General features: G+C 51.9%; 1 protein-coding gene across 1 annotated transcript in view; it reads right to left on the reverse strand.

Annotated features, from left to right (window-relative positions):
- Positions 1 to 358: 358 nt before the first annotated feature.
- Positions 359 to 14,324, reverse strand: part of PEDS1 (plasmanylethanolamine desaturase 1) — a 30,053-nt gene continuing 16,087 nt past the window's right edge. The window contains exons 3-6 of the mRNA XM_024239056.3: positions 7,409 to 7,500; positions 6,098 to 6,242; positions 4,523 to 4,735; positions 359 to 1,777 (exon numbers count right to left, since the gene is read on the reverse strand). Coding sequence (XP_024094824.1) covers positions 1,656 to 1,777; positions 4,523 to 4,735; positions 6,098 to 6,242; positions 7,409 to 7,500 — 572 coding nt within the window. The 3' untranslated portion in view covers positions 359 to 1,655. The remainder of the gene's footprint in view (positions 1,778 to 4,522; positions 4,736 to 6,097; positions 6,243 to 7,408; positions 7,501 to 14,324) is intronic.

Genomic DNA, 14,324 nt, shown 5'->3' on the forward strand with positions numbered 1-14,324 from the left:
CTGCCACCACGCCCGGCTAATTTTTGTATATTTTAGTAGAGGCAGGGTTTCACCATGTTGGCCAGGCTGGTCTAGAACTCCTGACCTCAGGTGATCTGTCCGCCTCAGCCTCCCCAAGTGCTGGGATTACAGGCGTGAGCCACTGCGCGTGGCCCCAAGCTTGTTCTTGCCTCAGGGCCTGTGTACTTGCTGTCCCATCAAGAGGCCTCTTCCCTCACTTCTTTCGTGTCTGACCTCCTCTCCTCCTCCAGGTCTCAGCTCAGAGGCCCTTCATGACCACCCTGCCAAAGCAGCACCCATCCTGCTTTTCCGCTGTGGTTCTGTTCTGTTTGATTTTCTTCACAAATCACCACCTGAATTTCCATGTGCATTTATTTGTTTATTGACTCTTTCCCCAGGAAGTCAGCTCCACCAGGACAGGTCTTTGTTGGTTCTTCCACCGCTGTACCTGTGTACAGGACAGAGCCTGGCACACACCAGGTGCCAGTGAATATTTGCTGAAGGAAGTCACAAATAGGGATCAGCCATCATTACTTTATCATCATGATCAACAGGAAAGACCACTGTCCTCACCCAATCCCCTCCAAAAGGCTTTGGGGCAGATGTCAACATTAATTCACTGTCTCAGGTGACAGTTCTCATCCTGAGGCCAGGGTTGGGGGGAGCTGGGAATGGGGCGAGAGTGGGGCCTCACATCCCAGGCTCCTTGATACCCCCCACCCCACCCAGCCAGGAAATACCACGAGGCAGCCAAGGTTAAGTAGACTCTTGCTGCTTTGTTATAAATATATTATGTACATCCAAAACATGACATTAAAATATTACTCCGTGTTACAGAAAAGATATTAAGGCTTTCTATTATTTACATTAAACAAGCAAGCACCTTTAAAAAAAAAAAACAAAACAAAAAAGCCCTACTCTTCCTTCTGACATACTCTGGCCAGAGGGGATACTGTGTCCTCTTCCAAATGACCAAGACCCTCTGCAGGGGCTGTGCCCTGTGAAGACATCCTGGTATTTGAAACATCAGCTCTGGCAGGGTGGGGGCAGCAGAGAAGTAGGGGTCTAGACTTGAGCAGGAGGTTCCAGCCTCCTCTGGCCGGCTACCCTCAGACCTCTGCTAAGCTTCACCATCCTTGGGGGACAGGCTAGGCTGAAGGTGGTGGCTGGGGCTGTCCACCTGCCCAGCCTCCCGGGGTCAGTATGCAGGGCTGTGGCAGAACAATGCTCTGCGACGCTTAGGTGTGCCTGGGGGCTCCCCAGACCACTGGGGCCAGAGAAAGAGGGAAAGAGGCAACTCAGTGGCCCCAACGCCAGCCACACTGAAGGGCTGCCCAGTGGGGCAGGGACGGCAGGCGTGCAGGGACTAGGTAAACCTCCTCTCTACCAGGGGAGGCTGGCAGAGTCAGGCTTGCAGACAGAGCAGCTCAGGTGGCTGAGGAGGGGCCGAGGAAAAAAAAAAAACAAAAAAAGGAAATGAAAAATCAGTGGCTCAAGTATTCTGTGTCATGAGGGGTGGGCTGGGGGTACCTGGGCCCAGCCCAGGATATGTCCTCTCCATCTGGAGGGGCCAGCTCAAAGAGGCTGGAATTTGGCAGATGGCTTCGGTTTGGGGGCTAGGGAAGGTTGGCAACCAGGTAGCAGGCTTGGAGAAGTTATTTGATCTTCTGGGCCCATTTCATGTCATCTGCCCGAGGCTTCTCGCCCGTCAGGCCCTGGATGAGGTCCTCCAGGCGTCGCCAGAAGCCTATCTTCTCCAGAGGGTAGTTGAGCCAGCCTGCAGCAGAAATGGCAGCGGGAGGTTGAATGGGAGACAGTAGTCAAGGGGACATTGGGAGAGAGCTGACCTTCACTGGGCTGGAGGGGCCCAATGAGGAGTGAGTCAGTACAGGATAGGACACAGGGACCAGCCAAGAAACTGGAAGTGGGGGCCTCCCACCAATAGGCCTGGGGCCACTCAGGCCTCCAACCCCCATATTCATCTACTTTCTTACTATATACCAGGCACTTACTTATATTTCAGCACTTACTATATACCAGGCACTGTGGTGGCCTTATCACTCAGCTCAAATGCTACCTCTGCCAGGAAGCCTTCCCTGATCATCCACTTAAGCAGCACCCCAGGTTTTTCACATTACCCTTTATCTATCTATCTATCTATCTATCTATCTATCTATCTATCTATCTATCTATCTATTTTGAGACAGAGTCTCACTCTGTGGCCAGGCTGGAGTGCAGTGGGGCAATCTCGGCTCACTGCAACCTCCACCTCCCGGGTTCAAGCGACTCTCCTGCCTCAGCCTCCGAGTAGCTAAGACTACAGGCGCACACCACCATGCCCAGCTAATTTTTGTATTTTTAGTAGAGACTGGGTTTCACCATGTTGGCCAGGATGGTCTTGATCTCTTGACCTCGTGATCTACCTGCCTCGGCCTCCCAAAGTGCTGGGATTACAGGCATGAGCCACTGCGCCTGGCTCTATTTACAATTTTTTTAATGCAGATGGGGTCTTGTCTTATATAGGCTGGTCTTGAACTCCTGGGCTCAAGCAATCCTCTCGCCTTGGCTTCCTAAAGTGCTGGGATTACAGGTGTGAACCACCATGACAGGACACCCTCTTTCATTTCTTTATAGCCTTTATGATAACCTGTAACCATCTTCGTTAATTCTCTATTTTCCTGTTCTGTGTTTGTTTACCCCCAATCCCCAACTGGAACATCATCCCCAAAATGCAAAACACCATGTTCTTTCACTGCTGCTCCTCAGTGCTTAGAATACAGCCAGGCGCAGAGTAGGTGCTGAATAAATATTGCTCACAATCTTACAGCCTTCCAGCTCACCATGAGGTAAATACTAATATCAGTCCCATTTTCCACATGAGCACACTGAGGCTTAGAGAAGAGTTTCCCAATTAGCAGGTGGCTAAACCAGGATTGGAACTCAGCCCTGCCTAAGTAGTTAACCCATCTCCTAAATAGCCTGAATTCTAATCCCTCCACCTGCCCTCCAAGGAGCACAAGTTGAGGACATGAAAAAGAATATTTTTTTGTGGTTCTCAGTTCTGTTTCCAGAAAGACTTAAAAAAAAAAATAGTAGCTGTAATTTATCAAGTACCTACTATACGCCAAACACTGCATTTGCCATTCCCACTATGGCCCTAAGAAGGTGATATATGAAGGAGGGGGCTGCAGCCCTATTTTGCGAGGAGAAAAGCGGTCCCCAGGGAGGTTTGTGAGTTTCCTAAAGGCACATGTGGAGAAGCTGAGAGTTAGGCCTGAGGTGGCCCGGCTTGACAGCACCTGATACACTTAACCTTGAAAGCAGCCCAGCTGGCTCCAGAGAAACTCCCAGTTCACCTCACCTCTTTCGCACTGGCTGCTGAGCATGGCACGTGGGCCTCCTTTCCCTTCCTCCACTGCACCGGGCACATTCCTGCCTCTGGCCTGCTGCTTCCTGTTACCTTTGCTCTAATCTGTGCTCATCTATTGTCAGGGCCCTCCCACGCTTCTCTCCTCCCTCTTCCATTGCTTTGCCCCCTTCTCTCCTCCCTCTTCCATTGCTCTGCCTCAACTCCAGTCAGGAGCCTCTTTGCCATTCCGGAAACACACCAAGCAAGCAAAGGCCGGCCTCAGGGCCTTCGCACCTACTGTTCCTGCTGCCTAGAGTGCCTCCCACAGAGGGTCTGTACGGCTTTGTCCCTCAGCTCCTCGGGGTCTTTGTTCAAGTGTCACCTTTCCTGACCACCCCATTTAAGAGGCAAAGCCCCCCACTTCCTTCTCCCACCCCTGCTTTATTTTCCTCCATAGCAGTTAGCACCATTAGCCACACTACACATTTTATTCATTTGTTCCAGCTCCCTCACTAGATGGTGAGTGCCACAAGGGCAAGGATCCGTGTTTTTTTTTTTTTTTTTTGAGCCAGTCTCTGTCACCTAGGCTGGAGGGCAGTGGTGCGATTTCATCTTACTGCAACCTCTGCCTCCCAGGTTCAAATAATTCTCTTGCCTCAGCCTCCCGAGTAGCTGGGATTACAGAGGCCCGCCACCATGCCCGACTAATTTTTTTTTGCATTTTTAGTAGAGATGGGGTTTCACCGTGTTGGCCAGGCTGGTCTCCAACTCCTGACCTCAAGTGATCCACCCGCCTCAGCCTCCCAAAGTGCTGGGATTCCAGGCGTGAGCCACTGCGCCCAGCTGATTCATGCTATTTAGTTTGCTGCAGGAGCCTACGCCCAAAGCACTGTGGCATGTGGTAGGTGCTCAATAAATACGGGATGATGGGTGGCTGGAATCACAATGCCATGAAGTTGGGGGAGAGGGCTTTGTCTGTCTCATTTGCTGTGTCCTCAGCACCTAGAATAGTGCCTGGCACACAGTAGGTGCTCAATAAATGCATGATCTGAGAGACTGTTCCCAGAGGGAAAGGACTGTGTGACCTCCCGCTGTGATCTCTGCCCTCCTGACTCGAAGATGGTGCAGTGGCTGGGGTGGGGAAAGCCCATTCCACACCACTGGTGGCCGCACCTGTGGTGATGCAGAAGTAGGTCTCGTGGGGTGAGACGTGGTGGATGCGATGGTGTTTACGTGGCAGGATGACATGCCAGTCCTGCAGGAGGGTGACCCAGCGTGGCAGCCCAAAGTACGTGTGCGACCACTTGTGGATCTGGTTGGTGAAGGTGCCAAAGATGATCAGGCAGAAGACGAAGCACTCCCAGGGGTATAGTTGCTCCAGGGCGTCTGCAGGTTGGGGAGAGGGGGGACTGGCACAGCTGTCACTTGGGACGGGGAACCCACCCCAACTGGCCCTCACCACCTGCCCCTGGGCGGCTCCTGTGCTGGGCAAGCACCCAGGATTCTCTTCCACCCCCTGCAGGGCCGCAGGCAAGCTCAGGTGCTGCCCTGGGCTTCAGGCTTTCCTCCTGCTCAGGAAGCAGGTGTAATGGCGTAATAGGATAATGGCATAAGCATGGCAACAGCTGGGAATGTAGACCGGAGTCAACTGGAGCTGGGTTCCGATCTCTGCTGACATTTCTTGGCGGTATGAGCTGGGTGGGTGACTCTGCCTCTTAGAGGCTTAATTTCCCCATCAGGAAAATGGGAATGATGCCTTCACCCAGGTTCCCTAGAAGCGGAGCCTGAAACAGGTTCTCGTGTATGTGATTTATCAAGGGAGACTCTTCAGGAAAAAACCTCGAAGGGAGGGAGAGAGGGAAGCAAGACATGGCAGGGGAAGAGCAGAGCAAAGATGGGGTGGGTGGCGTCCTGTCTCAGTCTGCTCCTGCAAGGAGCTCTGAGGTGTTAACGGCTCTTTAGAATTAGACCTACTCAGAGGCAAAGGGACTAGCCTTGGAGGCATTTCAGTCACTGGCTCCAGCCTTATCCCAAGGGGAGAGGTGGGACCTCCCCTCCATCCCTGGAGAAGCTGGGAGCTGTCAGCAGCCACCACTCACAGAAGCAGGGAATGGGTGCACCCCCAGGGAAGGGGATGGGCAGGGTGCCATAGCACCCACTACACTACACATCCTCAGCACCTCTACCCACGGGAGGCTGCCTGAAGAACCAATGGGTGTTAAGGTGCTGGAACAGGACCGGGCCCCACCCTACCTCCACCTGACAGATAAGGCAACTGAGGCTCAGAGTGGTGAAATCACTTACTTTGGGACCAGTCCCTCTAAAAATAGGCAGGCCCTGTTTTCACAGCCTAGACGTTTTCCTCTAGGCCACGGTAGCAAAACCCCAGAAGCCCTGCCAGGCGGGTAACACAAATGAACAAGGTGGGTTGGGTGCAGGGAAGCAAGGAGTAGTGGGGACGGTGGTAAAGTGGAAAGATGCGTCCTGTCAAAGGCAGTGGCTGCAGCTCAGCTCCCACCCAGTGAGGCCAGGTGGGAACATGGACCCAGGGGGGCCAGAGCAGATTGTGCAAGAGAAGCTGGAAACCTCCATCTTTATGTCAGGTTTCCTGATTTTACATGAAGACAATGAATGAAAACTCTTTTAAAACACTATAAGGAGCCAAACACATAAGCCCCAGAAGGCTCCTGGGGGTCGGCCTCTGCCCCTAAGGCCCCCTCCCAGCCCACCACTAGCTGGGTGTCTCACCAGGGCTGTGGGTGCGGAACTTGTAGGCCATGTTTAGCAGCGGCAGCAGTGTCACCAGGCAGTTGTCCCCGTTGGTCTCGATGAAGTCGTGCCGTGTGATAGCTGTCGGGTCAATGTGGTGCTCCCGGAAGGGTCGGATGAAAGCCTGGAGTTGAGGGGGACACAACCCCAGCAGTCAGCCTAAGGTGGTCAGCTGCTCTCCACGGCCCCCAAACACATTCACCCTGGGCTCACCTCCCGCCTTTGCTCCTAAGTTCCCTCCACCTGGGATGCCTGAACATTCCCACCTGGCCCACTGCCAGACACAGACCCCATCCAGCCTTTGGGGAGATGAGCCGAAATGACCCTGGAGGGGCTTTGGGTTGGCACTGTCTGCCTCTGGGCCTCAGTCTCCCTACCTGTGCTGTGAGGGTGCTTGGAGACAACCTCTGCCCTTCCTCCCCACCCCAAGGCAGTTGACGAGGTCCCTCTAAGTAAAAGGTGGGACCCTCTGGACCCCCTGCACCTCCTGGGGTAACAGCCTCCCCTCCTTACTCCAGGCTCTTCTGACAAGGCTGACGTCGCCCCGGGCTGAGAAAGAACATGTGACCAGGCCTGGCCAATCATAGCATCTCCTCCTTCCAGCCAGTGACTGCCTGAGGGCCCAGCACGTGACCCAATCTGGGCCAATGGGAGTGAGCCGTGGGACTTCAGTTGGCGGAAACTACAGGGAAGGAGAAACGCTGTTCTCCTGGGAGGAGAAGGACAATTCTCTTTTCCTGGGAGCTGGAAGGATGTATCTCTGGGCAGTGAGAAAGCACACTGGCCACCTCATGAGGGGAGAGTAGAGATAGAGATGGAAGAAGACTGTGCCTGAAGAATGTGGTCTGTCGGTCCTACTGGATGCAGCCATACCTTAATTTGGCTCTAACCCTGAAATCTTCAGTTACATGAATCAGTACCCTTGTTTGCCTAAGCCAGTTTAGATTTTCTGTCAAAACCAAAAAAGTGTGACTAATACAGGATAAAATGCAGTTAAAACAGCAAGGAGCAGCAGGGGAGACAACGGAAAAGCTAGACACCCCCAAATTCAGGGGTTCTGATGAGGCAGGCACATATCTAAACTCTTGGACCATCCCAAGCCTGATGCTTTTGCTTCCAAATCCCAAGGGACTCCTGTTCTAGTCTTGCAGGACAGGGGTGAGGGACAGGCTGCAATGATGGTTCCCGTCTTTCAGATAGGGAAACAGTCTTAAGAGAAGAAAGGGGACTCACTCAAGGCCATACAGCCCAATCTCCTTCTTGAGGACATGGTTAGGTCAACATACTCACCTTCCCCACAATGGGCAGCTCCACAGAGCCCCATGTGTCAGCACCCCAGTGTACCAGGCCAGACAAGAAGTCAGCAATGAGAGCCCCTGCAACTGTGGACAAGAAGAGGGTGAGTGAAGGGACATCCCTGCACCCCCCCAATCAGAATCATTCATTCATTTACTCACTTGCCCGCTCATTCATTTGTTAGGAGGGGAAGGTGTCCCTTCTTCTCTAGATGGGATGTTTTCTTTCCTGAAGATGGAGCCTCAGGCTTAACACTCCTGCCTCTTACTTGCTGTGCCCGGGGAGATGCCAAGACTCATGTGCTTGGAGAGTCCGGAGAGCATAAACTGGGCATGCTCAGATCAGCTCAACCTTTCCCTATTAGGAGCAGGCTGTGCCCTTCTCTCTGCTCCACATAGGGAAAGCCTGCTCTGCACCGGTGCTGCCTGGAACTGGAGCAATGTCCTTCTGGGTTTGGTGTTAGAAAGAAAGTACCTTGGCCAGGTGCAGTGGCTCACGCTTTGTAATCCCAGCACTTTGGGAGGTTGAGGCAGGCGGATCACTTGAGGTCAGGAGTTTGAGAACAGCCTGACCAATATGGTGAAACCCCATCTCTACTAAAATCACAAAAATTAGCCAGGCGTGGTGGCATGCGCCTGTAGTCCCAACTACTCGGGAGGCTGAGGCAGGAGAATCACTTGAACCCGGGAGGCGGAGGTTGCAGTGAGCTGAGATCGCACCACTGCACTCCAGCCTGGGCGACAGAGTGAGACTCCGTCTCAAAAAAAAAAAAAAAAAAAAAGAAAGTACCTTACCTGCAGATAGAAGCCTCGCTGCTCCACCCCCACCCCTCCAGCTTTTATCAGCAATAAACATGATCATTTGGTCTCCAGCAGCCTTTTCCTTGTTTCTGTTCTCAATCTGTTCGGAACTTGAGTAGGGTTCCCTCAGAGACTCCAACACCATTCATTCACTTGAGGGTTCAGTAGATTTGGACTCAAATTCCAGTTCTGACACCCACTAGCTGTGATGTTGCACATGTTATTTAGCCTCTCTGTGCCCAGTTTCCTCTTGTAAAATGGGAATGATGCGACTGGGCGCCGTGGCTCACACCTGTAATCACAGCACTTTGGGAGGCTGAGGCGGGCAGATCACCTGAGGTCAGGAGTTCGAGACTAGCCTGGCCAACATGGTGAAACCCCATGTCTACTAAAAATACAAAAATTAGCCGGGTGTGGTGGCACACGCCTATAATCCCAGCTACTTGGGAGGCTGAAGCAGGAGAATTGCTTGAGCCCGCGAGATGGAGGTTGCAGTGAGTCGAAATCATGCACTGCACTCCTGCCTGGCCAACAGAGTGAGACTCTGTCTTGAAAAAATAAATAAATAAAAGGGAATGATGCTAACATTTATGAGCACTTTCTCAATGCCAAGCACAAGTGCTTTACAGGCTAGATCTTGATGAATTCTCACCATTTGTTGTAAGTTGGTAGCTTTTTTATTCCCACTTTATAGAGGTGGAAACTGAGGCTTCCACCCCTGCCGCCTCCTGTCACTCTCCTCTTTCGCTGCAGCCCAGGCCTACTTTATCCCCTTTCCCTTGCACACCTCTGGGTCTTTGCATTTGCTGTTCCCTCTGCCTGGAACATTCTTTCCTAAGATGCATCACAGCTCACTCCCTCGCCTCCTTCAGATGTTTACTCAAATGTCCTCCCTGGACACCTGATGGAAAATTGCAACCACCTCATCTTCCAGCATTTCCAATCTCCTATGTATATTGTTCTCCAAGCACTCGGCACCTCTGACTGCTCTTTTGCTGGCTTATTTTCTCCCCCAACAAGGAGGTCGGCTCCACCATGGCCAGGGCTTTAGTCTCTTGTTTGTGGCTGCATCCCAGCTCCTGGCACCTATTCAGAACTCAGTAGAGCACTACTAAGTGCAGTGCTTGGCACATAGTAAGCCCTCAGGTCATATTATTGTTGCTGTCATTTAGTCAATCAACTAAGCAACACTCCACAAAGGCCTCCTGTGTGATAAGCTCTACGGACAGAAACATATCAGACACTGAACTCATGTCTATGGGGGAACGCTGTAAAATCCAGCAGAGGATGAAGGCAGCTGTGAGTGATGACACGTGCAGCCCCCTGGCTCATGGGGCTTCAGACAAACCCCTTCCCAGACTCAGTTTGTCTGTGTCAACTGGTTGTCCAAGGTTCTGAGTTCTGCTGGTGCCCTCAGCCCCTTGGTGACAGGGGACCAGGGTCTTGGGGTACTGTGGAGACTGCAGAAAAGCCCCTGGATGCTTCCTGGGTGAGTGAGACTTGTGGTTGAAGGGACAAAAGTAAACATGCAAGTCACTGTGAATGTGCAATCCTGACGTCCAGGCCCGGGGTGATGGGCAGCCGCTGGATGCAGACTTTCCAGAGGCCCTGTGGTATCCATCACAGGTGCCAAGCACGGGAGGGGTGGTGGGGGTGGGGGCAGCACAGCTTCACGCAGGCACCTGCAAGTTCCTGGTGATAAGGGTGGGAGGGCAGGTGGGGACAGGTGGCAGCTACACCTCCTGGCACACAGATGCCTAAGGACAGGCTGAAGGGTGTCACTGCACAGTGGCTGGGCTGAGGTAAAGGGGCTGGGACTCAGCAAGGCCCCAGAGCCTGTGCACCCAGTGGCCCTGCTCTGGTCTGGGCAGTCTTGCTCCTTGGTGATGGGGAGGGTGGACCCAGGCCAGGGGAAGGGGAGGGGATGTAGAAGGCAAGGGAGGTGGAAGCCCAAGAAGGGCTTCTGGATTTTCTGTTCCTCTACCCAGCACCCCACCCCCACTCCAGATCCCCTGTGCTGGCTCGTCCTCAGCCTTCTTGCTCAGAGCGAAGGTCAGCCAACCCTTCTGGCTAAAGCTATCCTCCTGGGCAGTTGCTCTCGCTCACATTGCCCTGCTTCATTTCTTTCACGGCACTTGTCATCCCCTGAGATGGCCTCATTTGTCATCCCTTCTTGGATGAAGAAAGAGGCCTGGAGAAGTTGAACCACTGCCTCCCAGTCAAGTGGCCTGGAAATGGCAGCTGTAGGATGGGAAGGGGCCTGTCAATCTGCCTCCAAAACCAGCACCCTTTTGTGTCCTTAAACTGCACTGCAGCAGGTCCATGGCATTATTAGAGCTCCTACTGCATACTTTGGGATGCTGCGTATGCACTGCCTCTGTCTACCAGCAGGGACAAAAGGCCATGTGGCCAAGAGCTATGACAGAGCTAGATCAAGTGTTGGGGGCCTCAGCTCTTGCTACCATATTGCTGTGTGACACTGTGCCTACTCTAGGCCTTAGCATCTTTACTTGCTTAATGAGGTCAACTGAGGTATCTTGAGGTCCTGTCCCCATAGCTCGGACTAATGACATCTCTAAATGCTGCCTTCAGGCTGGGCTGGAGTGCAGTGCTGAGCTGCAGAGCTGACGCCATTGCACTTCTCCCAGCACTTTGGGATGCCAAGGTGGGCGGATCACCTGAGGTCGGGAGTTTAAGACTAGCCTGGCCAACATGGTAAAACCTTGTGTCTACAAAAAATGCAAAAAATTAGCCGGGGATGGTGGTGGGTGCCTGTAATCCCAGCTACTCGGGAGACTGAGGCAGGAGAATGGCTTGAACCTGGGAGGCAGAGGTTGCAGTGAGCCGAGATTGCGCCATTGCACTCCAGCCTGGGCAACAAGAGCAAAACTCTGTCTCAAGAATAAATGAATGAATGAATGCTGCCTTCATGAAAGAAATAGCTACAGAGGAGAAGTGACTGGATGTCATAAGGGTGGGGCCTTGCAAGGGATTCAGAGTCCAGGTTCCTTGTTCCCCGAGTTCTGGGCTCCTGAAGAGATGGGGATAAGCCCCTTCCCCTCTGTAAACCTTGGCTCATTTTATGTTATAATTGAATATAACCTACAAACAGTAAAGACCATAGGCCTTACACAGCTCACAGCCTTTTTACGCATAGACACACCTGTCTGACCACCCCCCAGGTTAAGATAGAGATTCTGTACCTACACAGAATATAAGAGGTTGGCAAACTTTTTTTAAAGGGTCAGGCAGGCCGGGCACGGTGGCTCACACCTGTAATCCCAACACTTTGGGAGGCTGAGGCAGGCGGATCACTGGAGGTCAGGAGTTTGATACCAGTCTGGCCAACATGGTGAAACCCCGTCTTTACTAAAAACACAAAAAAATCAGCTGGGTGTGGTGGTGTGGACCTGTAGTCCCAGCTACTCAGGAGGCCGAGGCAGGAGAATCGCTTGAACCTGGGAGGCAGAGGCTACAGTGAGCAGAGCTCGTGCCACTGCACTCCAGCTTGGGCGACAGATGGAGACTCCATCTCAGAAATAAATAAATAAACAAATAAATGGACAGTAAATATTTTGGGCTTCGCAGGCCAGGCAGTCTCCACTGCAGCTCCTCAACTCTGCAGCTGTAGTGTGAAGGCAGACATCAACAGCATTCCCAGAATACTTGTTTACAAGTGTTTTTGGTCCTCAGGTGATAGTGTGCTGACCCCTGATAGAAAGCATTTCCAGGCCGGGCACGTTGGCTCACACCTGTAATTCCAGCACTTTGGGAGGCCGAGGCAAGTGGATCACCTGAGGTCGGGAGTTCGAGACCAGCCTAACCAACATGGAGAAACCCCATCTCTACTAAAAATACAAAATTAGCCAGGCGTGGTGGCGCATGCCTGTAATCCCAGCTACTCGGGAGGCTGAGGCAAGAGAATTGCTCGAACCCAGGAGGTAGAGGTTGCGATGAGCTGAGATCACGCCATTGCACTCCAGCCTGGGCAACAAGAGCAAAACTCCATCTCAAAAAAAAAAAAAAAAAAAAAAAAAAAGCATTTCCAGCCCCACAGCTGGCTCCCCTATCCCACTAAGCTCCCTTCTGACCCTGTTCCATGCAACCATAGAGCTGCCTCCTATCAGCAGAGACTGATTTTGCCTATTCTAGAACTTTATGTAAACGGATTCAGATGGTAGGTGCTCTTTTTTTTTGGCCATGCTGGTCTTGAACTTCTGACCTCAAGTGATCCTGGCTTCTTTTACTAGTGTAATGTTTCTAGCGTGGGCCATGCAGTCGTGCGGATCAGCAGCGGTTCACCGTTTTTAGGGCTGAGTGTCCCACCATCTGGATGTACAATGATGCATTTATCCACCTGGCTATGGTTGGCCATTTGGGCTGTTTCCATTTTGGGGCTGTTTTGAATCTGCTGTAGTGAATATTGGTGTACAAGTCTATGTGTAGACATCCACCCTCATTTACTTTGGGTTAAGATGTCAACTACTTTTTTAAAAAAAAACAAACCTGATATTTATTGAGCACAAACCTGATATTTATTGGCCCCGTGCCAATGCCTTAAATGTTTTATCTCCTTTAATCCCTGAATGGCACCAAGGCCTCGCTTAGGCCACATCTTATCTCCTTAATCATTCTAAACACTTAATCCTCACAGATAATGAGAAAGATGAGAATAATAAAAATTATACAGATGAGAAAACAGTAGTTGGGTTAACACTGTGTACTGGGGCTTTGTGAAGTGTTAAAAAGTGCATCACTGGGAGCATAACTTCCCATTCCTTAAGTGTGGGCTGTGTACAGAGACCTCCTTCCAAACAGAGCACAGTATGAATGAGGAGGGAGGCTGGGTGCAGGGCTCACACCTGGAATCCCAGCACTTTGGGAGGCCGAGGCAGATGGATCACTTGAGGTCAGGAGTTCGAGACCAGCATGGCCAACATGGTGAAACCCCATATCTACTAAAAATTCAAAAATTAGCCGACCATGGTGGTGTAGGCCTATAATCTCAACTACTTGGGAGGCTGAGGCAGGAGAATCACTTGAACCTGGGAGGAAGAGGTAGCAGTAAGCCAAGATCGTGCCACTACACTGCAGCCTGGGTGACAGAGTGAGACTCTGTCTCAAAAAAAAAAAAAAAGAAAAGAAAGGGGAGGAAGGCTGGGTGCATTGGCTCATGCCTATAATCCCAGCACTTTGGGAGGCGAAGGTGGGAGGATTGCTTGAGTCCCGGAGTTCAGTACCAGCCTGAGCAACATGGCGAAACCCTGTCTGTATATAAAAGAACAAAATTAGCCAGGTGTGGTGGCACGTGCCTGTGGTACTAGCTGGAGGCTGAAGTGGGAGGACTGCTTGAGCCTGGGAGGTTGAGGCTGCAGTGAGTCGTGATTGAGTCACTGCACTCCAGCCTGGGTGACAGAGGAAGACTTCATCTCAAAAAAAAAAGGCGGGGTGGGAGGAGCAGAGTAACTTTTGTTTGTTGTTTTTTGAGACAGACTCTCCCACTGTGGCCCAGACTGGAGTGGGGCGGTGCCATTCACAGCTCACTACAGCCTTGAGCTCCCATGCTCAAGCGATCCTCCCACCTCAGACTCGCGAGGAGCTGGGACTACAGCTGTAGAGACAAGGGTCTCACTATGTTGTCCAGGCTGACCAGTGAACTCCTGAGCTCAAGCAACCCACTCACAAATCCTAAAATGCCTCCCAAAGTGCTGGGATGACAGGCGTGAGCCACCGCACCCAGCCGAGAGTAACTTAACCGTGGAGAACTCTGACATCTGCTACCTTAGCCATGGGATCAGTCATCACAGTGATAAGTCATGTTGACAGTCTGTACGTTTGCTATGATGTGATGAAAATGGCACTTCACCTCTGAACTCTTCCTCCTCATAACCCGTAACCCCGGTCTAATCATGAGAAAAACATCAGACAGATACCAACAGAGGGGCAGCCTATAACACACCTGACTAGCACTCCTCAAAACCGTCAAGGTCAGCCAGGCGCGGTGGCTCACTCCTATAATCCCAGGACTTTAGGAGGCTGAGGAGGGTGGATCACGAGGTCTGGAGATTGAGACCATCCTGGCCAACATGGTGAAATTCCATCTCTACTAA

This window comes from Pongo abelii, chromosome 21 (assembly GCF_028885655.2).
Source record: "Pongo abelii isolate AG06213 chromosome 21, NHGRI_mPonAbe1-v2.0_pri, whole genome shotgun sequence".
In the NCBI taxonomy this organism is placed as follows: domain Eukaryota; kingdom Metazoa; phylum Chordata; class Mammalia; order Primates; family Hominidae; genus Pongo; species Pongo abelii.